Source organism: Pelobates fuscus, chromosome 1, assembly GCF_036172605.1.
Source record: "Pelobates fuscus isolate aPelFus1 chromosome 1, aPelFus1.pri, whole genome shotgun sequence".
NCBI lineage: Eukaryota > Metazoa > Chordata > Amphibia > Anura > Pelobatidae > Pelobates > Pelobates fuscus.
In genome coordinates this window covers 163,530,196-163,548,781 of record NC_086317.1, presented here as the reverse complement: position 1 = coordinate 163,548,781, position 18,586 = coordinate 163,530,196, and the positions used below count along the sequence as shown (strand labels likewise).

At 39.6% G+C, this 18,586-nt stretch overlaps 1 protein-coding gene across 1 annotated transcript; it reads left to right on the top strand.

The window, feature by feature from the left end:
* Positions 1–12,229: 12,229 nt before the first annotated feature.
* On the top strand, positions 12,230–15,058 carry LOC134603147 (transmembrane and death domain protein 1-like). The gene is made up of 5 exons (XM_063448889.1): positions 12,230–12,296; positions 12,729–12,887; positions 13,631–13,750; positions 14,180–14,317; positions 14,829–15,058. The coding sequence occupies exons 1-5, from the start codon at positions 12,230–12,232 to the stop codon at positions 15,041–15,043; spliced, it is 699 nt and encodes a 232-aa protein (XP_063304959.1). The 3' UTR covers positions 15,044–15,058.
* The last annotated feature ends 3,528 nt before the right edge of the window (positions 15,059–18,586 follow it).

The window sequence follows — 18,586 nt, the reverse complement described above, 5'->3', positions numbered from 1 at the left end:
TAGAATACCTTCTTTACATCTAAACCAGAAAAAATCTTCCTGAACAGATTGCCCCTATCAACAGCCAAATTGATAATATGGTCTTTAAGAAAACTCTTAAGATGTAGATAGTTAAATATCTCCTTAGAGGGTAAGTCTAACTCCGTCCTGAGAGTTTCATAACTTTTCATATGCTGACCTACAAAGAGATCTTTTATCTTATAGGAACAGTTTTTATACCAGTGCCTTAAGTTTATCTCTAACATAAACTGTTCTAAAGATCGTATAGTAAGATTCTCACAAAGTGTTTTCTTAATTTTCAAGATATTTTTTAAATATGACCATTCTTTAAGTGTTTGGGATAGGGACAAAACGGGGAGAACTGAGATGTCTTGCAGATCTCTATTCTGGCTTACTTCCCTCCACAAAAGGAGCTCCAGATTATCCAGACCAATTCTGGCTGATTCAATTTTATACCAGGCTTGATTTCTAGAGTCACTTATTTGTAAGTGGGAAGCATGGGCCAACATATTAGCCTGATATATTTGCGTAATCAGGGGGTATCCTAATCCACCCTGTTGGGTCTTCTTAGATAAGGTATATGTATTTATTCTAGGACGTTTCCCTTTCCATATATATGATGTAATACTACTCTGGACCATATTCAGCCAAAAACGAGAAATCGAGAAGGGAAGCATTCTAAAAAGATAGGCCCATTTGGGAATTATATAGGCTTTGATTGTATTTATTCTTCCCCACCAGGAGATCTCGTGAACTCTCCAGTCTTTCAGTAAGGCGTTGGTCTCTTTTAGTAATTTCCAAAAATGTATTTCCATAGCCCGCGATATATCCGCGGGAATAGTCAACCCCAAATAATTGATCTCTTTGTTCGTCCATTTGAAATCAAAAGCGCTTTTTAAAAGCTCTAGGTTTTCTTTTTTGATATTAACAGCTAGAGCTACTGTTTTATTCAGATTTAAACTATAATTAGATATACTGCTATAATTATCAAATTCTTGCATTAGATATGGGAGAGAGCTGAGGGGATCAGTAATAGAAATTAGAATATCATCCGCGTATAAACACAGCTTCCACACATCCTCCTGAGCTCCCATACCCTTAATCCCTGAGTTGCGTCTAATATTGTTCGCCAGTGGTTCTATAGATAAGACATAAAGTAAGGGGGAGAGAGGGCAGCCCTGCCTTGTCCCATTAGAGATACAGAACCACTCTGAACATAAGTCACGGGCTACAATTCGGGCAGTAGGGTTCGAATATAAAGAACCTACAGCGGTCAAAAACCACCCTTCGAAGCCAAACTGAGAAAGAGTTCTCTTCATAAATTCCCACCCGACCCTGTCAAAGGCTTTCTCAGCATCTACCGACAGGGTCAGGAGGGGAGTTCCTTCCTGTCTGGCCCAATCCAATAGATTGAACACCCTATGAGTATTATTAGAAGAATAATGTCCCGTTATAAATCCTATCTGATAAACATGGATCAGAGATGGTAGGTTTTTTTTCAGCCGTTCGGCCAATATTGCAGCATAAAGTTTGGCGTCAACATTGACTAAAGAAATAGGGCGATAATTGGTCACATCAGAGGGCGATTTTCCCTGTTTCAAAATAGGAGTGATATGTGCCCTTAGTAGCTCAGGAGATACCGAGCCTTTGAACGCCATTTCGTTAAAGGTATCAGTTAGGAGCAGAATTAATTGTTTTCTAAAGATCTTAAAAAAAAGGTTCGTAAAGCCATCCGGGCCCGGAGCTTTATTGTTTGCAAGGTTATTTATTGCTGCTTCTACTTCGCTCTGTGAAATTATTTTATTTAGCATGGCCTTCTGATCGTTAGACAATTCCGGTAGCTTAGAATTTTTCAGATAGATCTCCATCTTAGCTATGTCAGGAGATGTATTCAAATTATATAGGCTCACATAGAAAGATCTAAATTTTTCAGCAATGTCATCTGGCTTATAAATACACTTGTTTCCATCTACCAATTTAGAGATCTTTTGATCAGCCACTCTTTTTTTTAACTTATTAGAAAGAATAGAATCCACTCTGTTGTTCTTATAATAGTATTTAACCCCTTAAGGACCGGACTTTTTTTGCGATGTTGTACATTTGCGACCAGGCATCTTTTTGACACTTTTGTGGTGGTTGTGTTTAGCTGTAATTTTCCGCTCTCTCATTTACTGTTCCCATACAAATTATATATTGTTTTTTTCAGGACAAAAGGGGCTTTCTTTACATACCATTATTTATATAATCTCATGTAATTTAATTTTTAAAAAATGAAAAAATATGATGAAAAATTTAAAAAAATACATGTTTTTTGACTTTTATGTAAAAAATCTTTTACTCATCTACAAAAGCGAATGAAAAAAACTGCTAAATAGATTCAAAATTTTGTCCTGAGTTTAAAAATACCCAGTGTTTACATGCTTTTTGCTATTTTTTTGCATGTTATAGGGCTATAGGTACAAGTAGGATATTGAGGTTTCAAAACCTATATTTTTAAAATGTATCAATAGTGAGATTGTAACACTATTATCTGTCATAAATCGCTAAATAACACCCCACATGTACATATTTTTTTTAAAGTAGACAACCCAGGGTATTCAATATGGGGTATGTCCAGACTTTTTTAGTAGCCACTTAGTCGCAAACACTGGCCAAAGTTAGCGTTCATATTTGTTTGTGTGTGAAAAAAGTAAAAAACTAAATTGAACGCTAATTTTGGCCAGTGTGTGTGACTAAGTGGTTACTAAAAAAGACTGGGCATACCCCATTTGCAATACCTTGGGTTGTCTACTTTTGCAAATGGTATGCCATCATGGGGGTAATTCTCATTCCTGGGCTACCATACGCTCTCAAAGGCAACGTAACCAACCTGGCCATTTTCAATGTAAAAATATGACCCATATATTTGACCCTGTAACTTTCAAAAACGCTATAAAACCTGTACATGGGGGGTACTGTTATACTCAGGAGACTTTGCTGAACACAAATATTAGTGTTTCAAAACTGGAAAATGTATCACAACAATTATATCATCAGTAAAAGTGCTGTTTGTGTGTGAAAAATGCAAAAAAAAGTCACTTTCACTGACAATATTATCGCTGTGATATGTTTTACTGTTTTGAATCACTAATATTTGTGTTCAGCGAAGTCTCCCGAGTAAAACAGTACCCCCCATGTACAGGTTTTAGGGTGTCGTAGAACGTTACAGGGTAAAATACAGTGATAGCAAATTAAATTCTCTGAACTTTCGGCCTGGGTTGGCAGGCAGGTCCCTTAAATTGCAATCAATAAAATAACTTAATTATGTAAAAATATTACATAAATACGCACGTAGAATTTAAATATATATGCATATTTATATATTTGAAGTCTACGTGTATATTTATATAATTATTTATGTAATTTTGTATATGGACATATGAATAGTTCGTATTCTTTTTATTTATTTATATATACATAGATATATATACAATTTCATTCTAAGTGTATTTTGATATAAATATATATATATTAATATCAAAATACAGTTAGAATAAAATTTCGCATAGATATATAATTTTTTTTTTAATTTTTATTATTATTTTTAATTTTTTTAGTTTAATTTAAATTACTTATTATTTGTAGTTTATAATAATATATACACAATATATATAGTTATTATATATATTATATATATACACGTGTGTAATTTAATTATAAGTGTATTTTTATATTAATATATGTACATATTAATATAAAAATACACTTAGTATGACATTATATATATGATATTTAGACGTATATTATATAGGTATAATATATGTCTATATATCATATATATACACATATATAATAATATTTTTTTTTATTAACTTTAACTTTAATTTTTTTTAATGATTTTACAGCAGCAGGGAGACTGCCTGTCAGCACAGACAGTCCCCCTGCAGGCAGAGACATGGACACCTATTGTGACCATGTGGTCGCCCTGTTGGGCGATCACATGGCCACAGGGGTCCTAATCCGCCATGGGGAGACTGTCTGGGCTGCAGGCAGTCTCCCCACAACGGGAGCACCACCGATCGCCGCCGGGGGAACGACGGCGATCGGGTAAGTACATTGGACCGTTAGGACGGTTCAGGACCGTCCTCGGTCGGCAATGCAAAAATGCCGATGACGGTCCTGAACCGTCCTCGGTCCTTAAGGGGTTAATATTGAGCTTGTTAATGTTGCTCTCTATCCTAATCTTAATATGAGCATTAATTTTTTCTTGACAGCGAGTAATAGAAAGAGCTCTCTGGTCAGAATAGGATTGTTTGTTGGCTTTAGAAAGATTGTAAAATTCAATATAAAGGTCGGACAGAGTATTATTTAAGTTCTTTCTCTGCTGACTTGCTAGTTTGATCCAATATCCTCTAATGACTGCTTTGCAAGAACACCAAAGACATTCTTTAGAAATCTCATCAGATGAATTTTCTTTAATAAATAGATCAATTAAATTATCTATATAGTCGATATTAGCTTTGTTTTTCAATAAGTAGTCCGCAAGTCTCCATATCGGAGGAGATCTAATATTGGTCATCACCAGCTCAGCAATTATCATATCATGATCAGACCAAGTATTTTCCACAATAGAAATTGTAGAGATCGCCTTGACTAGGTCCAAATTACCTAAAATCAGGTCTATCCTAGCTGCTGAACAATGGGGGATAGATCTATGCGTATAGTTCTTTTCATTAGGATGGAAAAGTCTCCAACAATCAAATAGCTCTGCTTTCTTTATTGTCCTACTAAGTAATGCTGCCTGCCGTTTCAGGGATTTATCTATCTGCTGATTCTTAGATAATTGTTTATCCAATAAGGTGTCACAAATACAGTTAAAGTCACCAGCAATCAAAATTCGGCCTTTTTTTAACTTGTTCCAGCAACCTCAAAATTTTACTCAGGGTTTTGATCGGATCTTTATTGGGTAAGTACACATTAACTAGTGTGTAATCTAACCCATTTAATTGACCGACTAAAATAATAAATCTCCCTTCCGGATCAGAATGGCTATAATAGAAAAGATTATAGAAACCCCACATTTTTTTTCCCTTGTAAGGTAGCAGAGTAAATAGTTGGACATTTCTTATAAGACCACAGTTTTTTAACCTCCCCCATCCAATGGGTTTCTTGAACAAAACCGATTTGTATTCCCTGAGTAATAAGAGTGTTATACAAATAACCTCTTTTTATGGGAGAATTAAGGCCTTGGGCATTAATCGAAATCACTCTGACCATAAGTTGATCTGTTTAAACCTATTCTGACCTTTATAGGGCTCTTTGACAATCAGGTGCGGACTGAGAACCCTCAGGGCCCCCGGGCAAAATAAATCAAGGGCCCCCTTACAGGCCCCACCCATACTCCGCAGCAAGCGCCACCCATGTCCCGCCTCCATGCACTGCCTCCAGCCACACCCTACACAATCTTTAGACACAAGGAACAAAAGTGCAATAATCCCTTCAAGGCCCCAGTAGAGACTACAATTGAGGGCTAATGGGCCATGGAGGGGGGTCTTTCTAGCAGAGGCAATCTCAGTGTCCTTTAGAGAGTGTGTTAGAAAGAATACCCTCCAGGCCCTATTAGAGACTACAATGGAGTCTAATAGGCTTGGAAGGGGGTCTTTCTAACAGAGGCCATCTCAGTGTCCCTGCTGGAAACAGTCGCCTCCAGGCCCCAGTAGAGACTACAGTTGAGGGCTAATGGGCCATGGAGGGGGGGAGCATTCTAGCAGAGGCTATCTCAGTGTCCTTTAGATAGTGTGTTAGAAAGAATTTCCTCCAGGTCCCATTAGAGACTACAATGGAGTCTAATGGGGCCTGGAGGGGGGTCTCTCCAACACTCTGGTTCCCATTCACAATATAGCAACACAACATAGCTCGCTGATACCTAGGCCAAGTTGGCTCCTCTTACCTTAATTACTGTTGCTGGCTGGCAGTCTGTGGGCTTGCTGGAAGGCTGTGGGCTTACTGGCTGCGGCTGGCAGGCTGTGGGCTTGCTGGCTACTGCCGGCAGGCTGTGGGCTTGCTGGCTGCGGCTGGCAGGCTGTTGGCTTGCTGGCTGCGGCTGGCAGGCTGTGGCTTGCTGGCTGTGGCTTGTTGGCTGGCAGGCTGTGGCTTGCTAGCTGCGGTTGGCAGACTGTGGGTTTGCTGGCTTTAAGCCTAACTGGTGGCCTGTGGGCTGGCTGGCTACTGGCCAGCCTGTGGGCTGGCTGGCTGGCTGGCCGGCCTTTGGGCTGGCTGGCTTGCTGGCTACTGGGGCACTCGTAGATTAGTTAAAGAAATAATCCATGCACAATAACCACTACTGCTCTGTGTAGTCGTTATGGTGCCAGGAGGGCCGGGCCCCCCTCCTAGAGTAAGTAGTCAAACCGTTTAAGAACAGTTTGACAACTTACCTGGGGTCTGCTGGGATATGAGGCTGTAGTAGGGTATAGGAGCAGTGGTGCAATGTGTAAGGGGTGCAGTGTGTGTGTGAAAGGTTCAGTGTGTGTGAGGGGGTGTAGTGTGTGAATGTGTAGGGTGTGTGGGGCAATGTGTGTACGAGGGGGCTGTGTATGTGTGTGGCAATGTTAGTATGGGGGGCTGTGTGTGTATGGGTGGGCAGTGTGTGTAAATGTGTATGGTCTGTGTGGGGGCAGTGTGTGTGTATGGGGGGCAGTGTGTGAATGTGTATGGTGTGGGGGGGCAGTGTGTTTATTGGGCTAGAGTTCACTCTCACCACTGCGACCACCAGGAATACCTCTTACCCCCCTTCTTACTCTCCCCCTCTTCTTACTCCCCCCTCCCCCTCTTCTTACTCCCCCCTCCCTCTCTTCTTACTCCCCCCTCTTCCCTCTTCTTACTCTTCCCTCCCCCCCTTCTTACTCCCCCTCCCCCTCTTCTTACTCCCCCCTTCCTCTTTTACTCCCCCTCCCCCTCTTCTTACCCCCTTCTTACTCTCCCCTCCCTTCTTACTCCCCCCTCTCTTCTTAACCCCCTCTCTCTCTTCTTACTCCCCTCCCCCTCTTTTTACCCCCTCCCCCTCTTTTTACCCTCCCTCCCTCTCTTCTTACCCCCTCCCTCTCTTCTTACCCCCCTCCTCTTACCCCCTCCCTCTCTTCTTACCCCCCTCCCTCTCTTCTTATCCCCCCTCCCTCTCTCTTCTTACCCCCTCCTCCTCTCTTCTTACCCCCTCTCTCTCTTCTTACTCCCCTCCCCCTCTTTTTACCCCCTCCCCCTCTTTTTACCCTCCCTCCCTCTCTTCTTACCCCCTCCCTCTCTTCTTGCCCCCCTCCCTCCTCTTACCCCCCTCCCTCTCTTCTTACCCCCTCCCTCTCTTCTTACCCCCCTCCCTCTCTCTTCTTACCCCCCTCCCTCTCTTTTTACTCCCCTCCCTCTCTCTTTACCCCCCTCCCTCTCTCTTTTTACCCCCCTCCCCCTCTCTTCTTACCCCCCTCCCTCCTCTTAACCCCCTCCCTCCTTCTTCTTACCCCCCCTCCCTCTCTCTTCTTACCCCCTCCCTCTCTCTTCTTACCCCCTCTCTCTTCTTACCCCCTCTCTCTCTCTTCTTACCCCCCTCCCTCTCTCTTCTTACCCCCCCTCCCTCTCTCTTCTTACCCCCCTCCCTCTCTCTTCTTACCCCCCCTCCCTCTCTCTTTTTACCCCCTCTCTCTTTTAACCCCCCTCTCTCATTTACCCCCCCTCTCTTTTAACCCCCTCTCTCTTTTAACCCCCCTCTCTCTTTTAACCCCCCTCCCTCTCTCTTTTAAACCCCCTCTCTCTTTTAACCCCCCTCTCTCTCTTTTACCCCCCTCCCTCTTTTAACCCCCCCTCACTCTTTTAACCCCCCCTCTCTCTTTTTACCCCCTCCCTTGTAGCGTGGCCAAGCTGCTGTGCGGTCCGCGGTGCCCGGCCGGAGTGATAGGAAGGTGCACACTGTGCACCTTCCTGTCAGTCCGGCCAGGTACAGGAAACAGAAACTTCTGTTCCACGCGGAACAGAAGTTTCTGTTTTCTGTACCCGGCCGGACTGACACGAAGGTGCACACTCAGTGTGCACCTTCCTATCACTCCGGCCGGCACCGCGGACCGCACAGCAGCTCGGCCACGCTACAAGGGAGGGGAGGTGAGAAGCTGCAGCCGCCTGAGCGCTCTTAAGAGAGCGCTCAAGCGGCTGCAGCATTTAAAGGGGCGGGCGGGCACCCCTCCCGGCCGGGCCCTCGGACCACGTCCGAAGTGCCCGACCGGTCAGTCCGCCCCTGTTGACAATAATCTCCTCATGTAAGACCAATTGAAGACAAAACACACAACAAAATACCACATATAAACAATCATAATTACAAAATATCCTGGAGATTTTTTTTTTTTTCCAAGAACTGGGAATCGCACAAATTCCCAAAGGGAGGGTCGTAAAATTTACGGAGGGTTTTGTAACAGCGAGGCAACAAGAGAAGGAGGAGATGAAAAAAAAAAGGGGGGGAAACATATTACTTCCCTTACACTCTTGAATTTTCCCATCTATCTCTCTTACCCCTCTCTCCTGTTGCCAAGCAGAGAGTACAGTTTTTTCTCCATCTCAAATAAATAGAGGATTATTAAGTGATATAGTATATAATTTGCCTTAGTAGGAGAGTATTATATCAAAGGAGGAAGATTCCCTCAGCATAACTATGCCACTCGTTAGTATAAATCCAAAATAATAAACACAGTGTTAGTGGAGATTATATTCTCCACCCTTAAAAACTATACCTATCACAAACAGATAACTTTAACCAATTAGTGATCTAAAACTAAAATTTTATCAATTTTTACTTGATGTTAATAACACGAAGATTGAGATTGATAGAGAAAAAAAAAAGATTACCACTTTTATTACTTTATCACCCATAGATCTTCACACTTGAAACTGTGTAGTTCAGGTTCTCCATAAGCAATGTGGCTTAGTTTTGTTATTTATTATTGCTGCAGATAACCAATGATTAATGTTAACTTTGATCAAATTTTGACTTCAAGAGTTTAATATATTTTTTGTCATAGATTTGCCTTGAATGTATTTCATGTTATCTGTCACACGTTGGCATACTTAACTTTCTTGCCAGAACTGACCGTGGGAAGCTGCCTGAAAACCAATGAAGTTCCTCTGCAGCAAATCTTACCCATCTGCTTCATGCGATCACGAAGATAACGCGAATACCTGATTCAGATCTGCAGATTACATCATTGCCTACAAGGGGACTGCCTGGGTTGTCAGGAAGATCCCCTAACTTATGATTAGTAAAAACAAACATAATAGAAGCATTTAGTATATCAAATAAATATTCGTTGAGAATAAAATTATATATATATTTCTGTATATTATATATATATATATATATATATATATATATAAAACCCCTCTGGAACACAGTGATTTCTGCTTTAAGAACTATCCTGCAGTTCCTATGGAGTGACCAGCAGAGGGGGAACTCCTGCAGCACCTGGCCGAATATATGCAGGTCTCCATTTAAGTTTCGGCGGGAAGTTTTTGGCAGTTCAGAGAAGGAAGGAGAAGGAACCCTGCTAAGCTGGAGAAAGATGTTTCCAGAGTGAGAGCTTCTGGTTCCAGTGTGAAGCCTCACTGAAAGGAGGATTTCAGCAGGCATCTACATCCTGACTCAGGCACAGAGTGGTTTCTTTGGCAGAGACTTGCTAGGGAAAGAGAGAAAATCCCAGCAACAGCAAGAAGCAGTGTTTCCCCTTCTTCCTGGCCCTAATTACATTTGGTGTGGTAAGCCTGCATACTCATACAGTTCTTTGATCAGAAGAAGGAACATTGCAGCAGCCTCCCTTTACTCCTATGGCACCCCACAATGTTGGAACCCCTCCGGTGTCACTCAGTTCTCCAACTCTGAACCCCGAAAGCCCGTGCTTTGTGCCTGGGACCTCCTTTAGATCCTCCTATAGTTCTATGGGAGAGCCAGGGCTTGGTGTGGTAAGCCTGCATACTCTCCCCCTGTACACAACAGGGCACCCTGACTTTGGGCTGCACAGTTTAAAGACTGGACCCCTATATATATATTATACAGAAGTATGATGATGACGTATGACAATCTGATGCGGCATATGTGGTTGCTAGGTCATGAATCAATAAAATACAAAGTGTTCTCTCATCCCCACTGCAGAGTGTGTGTATGAAGGAAATGCACAAAAGTGAAAAGATATCAAAAAGAGTATTTCGCAGGCTCAGGTGCTTATCCCAAACAAGAGTGTCACCAAAACAAAACAGTAACAAGCAAGGGAACCACCGGTAAGTGGTGTCCATCAGGGTTCTGTTTTGGGACCACTTTGTCTTAGGGATGAGCATAACCACCTAGCAATAGCGCTCGTCCCACCCTTTTAAGTTAAGTTTTGCCTGCTGGTGGTAGTTTGTTTTTCTAAAACATAAGGTTATCTTGTGCTTATTCAGCCTATTGATAACTGTTCTCTGTTTTGTTTTTTACAGACAATAGCTGTACTCCAAGACAAGACCAACAAACCAGTATGATATTCTCATGGACTCCCTGCATAAAGATTCTGTTTGCTGGGACTTTTTTACATGTCTTTTCTCTTTATTGAACGTAATTGGTTGCAATTTATGATGAATGGTTCCAGTGTTCATTTGATACTTTCCTTTGCTATAGATTGTTGCCTTGTTTTCATTCCGCTGTTTGTTTTATACGAAGTTTAAAGTCTATCTTATATGTCTTCATGACTTATTAAACATTATTGTTCCTCTGTACTATTGGCTACTTGAATTGTTTTATTTTGTGTTTAGATGTTTAATTATATTCCTATACACTTTAGGCAATATTTATCCTTAGTACTTCGTGCTAACCATCCGCAGTTTCCCAATTTTAAAAATCTGAGGCAATCAGGATTCTCGCTCTCAGCACGGCTCTCCTGATACCTGATTGGCTGAAATGCTGTTGCTGTGCAGATGCACAGCGCGAGCGTTTTCAGCTCTGGCATTTGACTCCGGGAGGCTGCCGCATACCCACTAGCTTTGCTAAGTGGTTATGCTCATCCCTAAGACAAAGAAAGTTTGCAGATCATAGATTCCTGCAAACTCTGATTTAGATAAATGTAGCGGAACTTGGGATTTAGCGCACTCTAGGGACCTGATCGCCCCAGTGCTCTATAGTGTTGCGTGGCACCGAATACCACACTTTCCTTGTGAATGAGATTCCTGTTGGGCAGTGGTTCCCAACCTTTTTCACTTGTGTACCCCTTGGCAGCCCTTTTCCTTAAATTGCACGACTCATATTAGCAAACTGGTTGTAATGAATATAGTTGTTGTTAAATAGTTACTGTTATTTAAAATGTAATTTTTGACTGCACTGTCCAACCTAGGATCCCCTGCTTCACATCTGCCCCAGGCTCTCCCCGCTACTCCTCTCCCCCAGACTCTTCCTCCTTCTCCTCTGCCCCAGCCATCCCTGCTCTTTCACTAGCCTAGGCTCCCTCTGCTCCTCTTCTGCCCAAGGCTCCCCTACATTGGAAAACAATGCTCTAGAGCAGGCTTCCCCAAACTCCGGCCTTCCATATGTTGCTGAACTACAACTCCCATAAATCTATAAATGAAATTTGAAATTCATGGGAGTTGTAGTTCAGCAACATCTGGAGGGCCAGAGTTTGGGTAAGCCTGCTCTAGACCCCAAGGGTGTTTTTTTTTTAACATATTATTACAATTACATTTTAATGATCTGTGCTATTTACAAATTATTCATATTTAGGTTTGTTTAAACTATTTCATTTAATGATTTTTGAGCCAAAAAGTGTATGTTGATGGCATAAGTATTATTGAATAAGTTTTTTAGCACAGTATATTTCATATTGGTTTGATTCATGCCACATATTTGTTGTTTGCTGTTCATAATAGGTAGTTATAATGTTGTACTTGTAATTGCACTTTATTTTGTGAGTGTATATGAAAGTAATTGTTATAATTTATTATTTATTACAGAGCATTAATTGGCATAGTGCTGCACATTGAAGTAATCTTTACATTAATCACACTTTAAATCTGTGCATGCAACTTTCAGTTTAATATAAAAAAAAGTTGTGTTACACTAGAGATATAGACATTGACATCACCAGTAAAGAAGTAACCATGATGTCATAGTTAGCTTGTCAAGTCACACTAGAGATATGCACCTTGATTGTCATTAGAGGTTAAACTCACTAGTAAAGCAGTTATTGTTTCAATAGCTTCAGACATGGATTTGTACATTGTATTGGTAGCGCTGTTTCCTTTATGGAATTGTGTTGTATGTGAAGATACAGGTAATAATCAATGCATCCTTTCTGGATAGTGTTATATCTAAGCTGTATCAAAAGAGCAGACATATTGGGTATAAATGGCAAATCTTTAGTAATTCCATTATATAGCATACGTATTACATTGAACTTCCAGGAGTTAAATATTTGATCAATAATGACTATAATATTACTATTACAACATCTAAATGTCTTGACCAATGTATTCAGGGCTTGATTTCCCATTGCAGCGAAAAACTGAGAAAGTTTTGAGGGAATTTTAATGTCACCATCCGTGACTGTTTGTTCTAAAAGTAACATTGACACAAATGTTACTTTTTGCTGAAATTTTATTTATTCTTGACAAAAGGCTGAACTCGTATACACCAAGTACTTGGTAACCTCGGATGCATTAATTTGTGACTCTGTTTAATTAACAGGATTTTATTTCCTTTTCAGCTGCCGATGACATTGGCCCTCACATGGTGATAAGGATAGCTGAACTCCTTAGCCCTGAGGAATGCCAAGATTTCATCAGCAGAATCAATAGACCTGAAGACGATCTGGTTAAGAAAGTCTCAAACCTGTCTCCAAAACGACGCAGGCGCAGAGAGATTGGTAGATTCACTGTGCAATTATTATATCATGTGTTAATGTTGTAACTGGAGGGCAGAGTTAATGAAATAGGGTATTTTAAAGTATAATAAATCAGGAAAGATAATGTATAATTATTTTGTATTACAAATTCTATTAATATTCACACATGTATTATCAGCACACTTTGTTATTGTTTTTGTTCTGACAAAATTTGTGCAGGATCTCTTTTTACTAGAAATGGTTTTTATATAACGCTACTCTGTACTGTACAGCAGCAAATCTATAACGATATACACATTTATTGCAGTTCTCTGATCATTTCATATGTACCATTACAGAAATACTCCTTCAGACTAGGGTGAGATAATGAGATACTTTAAATTATTTTTATAATAAACTTCCATCAAAATTATTTCCATTCTTACCATACATAAATACAAAACTATATTACAATTCAGATTTTAGATTTTCGTTTCATTTAGAGATTTATAATTAATGTGTAAAAAAAATGTCAAGGAAAATGTGGGTGCCCATACCAAATTCTGAAGCTGGTGCTAATGCCAGCCATGTTTTTACATTGCAGTTGACTGTTCACCCACTTTACAGCTAATTTTACTGATCACTGTTAGCATTCCAATGAAAATGTGTGGCAGGCTTGTTTATATCAAGATAATTATTTTACATGTCCACGGAGCACCACTCATGGAATTACCAGCAAAATCCTGGGAGCTAATCCTGATTGTATCTCTTCTTTCTACACACAGTGACCAAGGAGCAATGTTTGGCAACATTACAGAAATGGTTTGATGAAAAAGGGGAATCAGTCTATTGGGACCGGATCTCTACTATTTTATATCAAGTGGGACGACCTGATGTTTCTAAAGGTAAATATAAATTTTGTAATTTTGTAGAAAATGGTATTAATCACAGATGTTGTGATGTTAAAGCGGTTAGAGGTCACAGTGCTTCAGTATCTCTGTATACATCCTCTTATTTCAAGAAATTAAAGTGTCCCTGCCAATCCTGACACATTTTATCTTCGTGAACTTATTTTGATTAAACATATTGAAATGAAATGCTTCAGACTACAGAGTTTATAAATTTCATAAGGTAGTTTTTCATAAATGTAAAAATTAATCCCATTCATTCTCTATAAACCATATGCATGTATAGCATAGCACTGTGAAAGTATCCATAGAGAGTTGGATTTTCCACTAATACACCAGGATAGAATTTGAACTTTACTGAGATCATGAGAAATGAAATGTCTTATCATGTCGATACATGCCGTAACGTGTTCATATGTATAATAGAACTTGGAAGAAATCTCAATCAGGACAAAATTCTGGAGATTGAGAAGAACGCTGATGAATATAAGCAAAAAATGCTGGATTCATCTCTGCTTCTTCCGAATGAAGAATTTTCTGAAATCGATGCCAGGCAGAGAGATGGTGAGTGCCCAACATAATTAAACATTTAGAGATTTAAGGATTTTTTTTGCTGCGGAGACTCACAGATTAATTAAAACCAAAATGGTAAACAAATAACAGAGACCTTGCTAAGCGAGAGGGGACGACCCAGACTTGAGTGGGTTGCTGAAAAGCCCCAAAGCTGTATTTTAGCACTTTATATTGCTATTTCTGGTGTATGGCTGAGAGGGAGGGATAGCCGTGGTTACTGAGACAGTCACTTTCTCTGCCCAGCTCCACGCTTTCTTACTGCCAGAATGCAAACCTACTATACTCTTTGGTGTGAAGGTTACTACTGGTTAACTCTGCTTGGCACTGGAGCCAGGGCTTTTATAGAACTTCAAAGACAATATTAATAATTAATAAAATATATATCGGTCTATCTCTGTCACACAGCTGATGTTTTATCTGTATATTTTACTCATAGAGTTTAATAATGTTGTGCTTATGACACGCTGTCCTGTAATTTTTTTATAATGTTTCTTTTCTACAGTTTTCAACTTTGAGGATATGGATTGGGATCTCATTATTGAAAGAAAGCCACGCCCACCTTACCAGCGAGCGCTTACCGAGTGGTGCTGGTACATGTTATATGGTGTTATTATTGGATTCCTGGGAGGAGCTGTAATGGTGGTCATGATCTATCTATTGCTCTTCAGGGTTTTAAAGATTGATGGAAGAGAGAGAGATTTTTACAAGATTGTCTGATAATACATGTCTGCACGGCAAGGGCAGTGATGATTGAAATAAATGAGAGATTAAATAAACAGCACTTGAACTTATACATTGCTAGTAATTTAATGTTTATTTGTCTAATGGTGGATTATTACTGCCACAACATCAAATTTCTGTACACAACTTGAGCTGGTGATACAACATTAGCAATGTCCTACTCAAGATATTAAAAATTTGTAATAAAGAGTCACACAACACCTGAACAAGACGAACACCATAACTGAGAGCTCCATTGTCTGTCTACAAATCTCAGTAGAGAAAAACCAACATTAGGGAACCATGAGAGATAATGAAGATTAACACTTTTTTTTTTTTCTTAGACATAAAATATAAATTGCCTTATTAAATTCAATAATAGCTGAAAATTGCCACGGCCTCATCTACACAAAAAGATAGAGATGGGCCATGACTAACAATCAAGACACACATCCAATTGGTCTTACATAGGAGAGAAAAAACACACAAAAGAAAAAAGTCAAATTGCCCAAAAACAAAGTTGTTGTAATATCTACTAAAAGGTCAGAGAGATTATGTGAAACTGTCCTAATCTTGCTTTCATACCAACTATGCAGAAATTGATATGCCTAGTACCCGAATTCCGTCCCATTACCAGTCTGTAATATCTACAATAAATTTAGAATAGAACTGACAAAGTCCCTCATTAGAGAGGTTATTACTTAAGAGTAAACCCTTCTCCATCTCAAGTTGGTATAATAGTTGATCTTTAAGTTGGCCTTTTTTCCAAAATCTAGCAATCAGAATTTTAGTTGCCATTAAACAATGAACCAAAATCAATTCCAGATTACCATGTATTTCTAAGCCAAAAAGGTGGAGTAGTGCAAAATCCGCTTTAAACTCAGGGCGTATACCTCCAATTCTAAAAATGAGGTCAAATATGATAATCCAAAGAGGTTTAATTCTGGGACAAGTCCACCAAATATGGAGTAAGTCCCTTCAGGGTGGAAGCATCGCCAACAGTTTGGGGGATTAGATATGGATATTTTAGAAAGTCTTACAGGAACCAAATACCATCTAAACAAATTTTTTGTGAAGGTCTCAAGAATATTCAGATTGTGTATATGTTTCCTTGTCAGCACAAATGCTTTACACCAATTATTGTGAGGAATGGAGATACCCAAGTCTTCTTCCCCTTTAGTTAGAGCATTAGGTATATCCGGGACCCCCGTAAGTTTTATCAAATCTATCGCAAGAGATAGAATACCTTCTTTACATCTAAACCAGAAAAAATCTTCCTGAACAGATTGCCCCTATCAACAGCCAAAGAGATAATATGGTCTTTAAGAAAACTCTTAAGACGTAGATAGTTAAATATCTCCTTAGAGGGTAAGTCTAACTCCGTCCTAAAAGTTTCATAACTTTTCATATGCTGACCTACAAAGAGATCTTTTATCTTATAGGAACAGTTTTTATACCAGTGCCTTAAGTTTATCTCTAACATAAACTGTTCTAAAGATCGTATAGTAAGATTCTCACAAAGTGTTTTCTTAATTTTCAAGATATTTTTTAAATATGACCATTCTTTAAGTGTTTGGGATAGGGACAAAACGGGGAGAACTGAGATGTCTTGCAGATCTCTATTCTGGCTTACTTCCCTCCACAAAAGGAGCTCCAGATTATCCAGACCAATTCTGGCTGATTCAATTTTATACCAGGCTTAATTTCTAGAGTCACTTATTTGTAATTGGGAAGCATGGACCAACATATTAGCCTGATATATTTGCGTAATCAGGGGGTATCCTAATCCACCCTGTTGGGTCTTCTTAGATAAGGTATATGTATTGATTCTAGGACGTTTCCCTTTCCATATATATGATGTAATACTACTCTGGACCATATTCAGCCAAAAACGAGAAATCGAGAAGGGAAGCATTCTAAAAAGATATGCCCATTTGTGAATTATATAGGCTTTGATAGTATTTATTCTTCCCCACCAGGAGATCTCGTGAACTCTCCAGTCTTTCAGTAAGGCGTTGGTCTCTTTTAGTAATTTCCAAAAATGTATTTCCATAGCCCTCGATATATCCGCGGGAATAGTCAACCCCAAATAATTGATCTCTTTGTTCGTCCATTTGAAATCAAAAGCGCTTTTTAAAAGCGCTAGGTTTTCTTTTTTGATATTAACAGCTAGAGCTACTGTTTTATTCAGATTTAAACTATAATTAGATATACTGCTATAATGATCAAATTCTTGCATTAGATACGGGAGAGAGCTGAGGGGATCAGTAATAGAAATTAGAATATCATCCGCGTATAAACACAGCTTCCACACATCCTCCTGAGCTCCCATACCCTTAATCCCTGAGTTGCGTCTAATATTGTTCGCCAGTGGTTCTATAGATAAGACATAAAGTAAGGGGGAGAGAGGGCAGCCCTGCCTTGTCCCATTAGAGATACAGAACTACTCTGAACATAAGTCACGGGCTACAATTCGGGCAGTAGGGTTCGAATATAAAGAACCTACAGCGGTCAAAAACCACCCTTCGAAGCCAAACTGAGAAAGAGTTCTCTTCATAAATTCCCACCCGACCCTGTCAAAGGCTTTCTCAGCATCTACCGACAGGGTCAGGAGGGGAGTTCCTTCCTGTCTGGCCCAATCCAATAGATTGAACACCCTACGAGTATTATTAGAAGAATAACGTCCCGTTATAAACCCTATCTGATCATCATGGATCAGAGATGGTAGGACTTTTTTCAGCCGTTCGGCCAATATTGCAGCATAAAGTTTGGCGTCAACATTGACTAAAGAAATAGGGCGATAATTGGTCACATCAGAGGGCGATTTTCCCTGTTTCAAAATAGGAGTGATATGTGCCCTTAGTAGCTCAGGAGATACCGAGCCTTTGAACGCCATTTCGTTAAAGGTATCAGTTAGGAGCGGAATTAATTGTTTTCTAAAGATCTTAAAAAAAAGGTTCGTAAAGCCATCCGGGCCCGGAGCTTTATTGTTTGCAAGGTTATTTATTGCTGCTTCTACTTCGCTCTGTGAAATTATTTTATTTAGCATGGCCTTCTGATCGTTAGACAATTCCGGTAGCTTAGAATTTTTCAGATAGATCTCCATCTTAGCTATGTCAGGAGATGTATTCAAATTATATAGGCTCACATAGAAAGATCTAAATTTTTCAGCAATGTCATCTGGCTTGTAAATACACTTGTTTCCATCTACCAATTTAGAGATCTTTTGATCAGCCACTCTTTTTTTTAACTTATTAGAAAGAATAGAATCCACTCTGTTGTTCTTATAATAGTATTTAATATTGAGCTTGTTAATGTTGCTCTCTATCCTAATCTTAATATGAGCATTAATTTTTTCTTGACAGCGAGTAATAGAAAGAGCTCTCTGGTCAGAATAGGATTGTTTGTTGGCTTTAGAAAGATTGTAAAATTCAATATAAAGGTCGGACAGAGTATTATTTAAGTTCTTTCTCTGCTGACTTGCTAGTTTGATCCAATATCCTCTAATGACTGCTTTGCAAGAACACCAAAGACATTCTT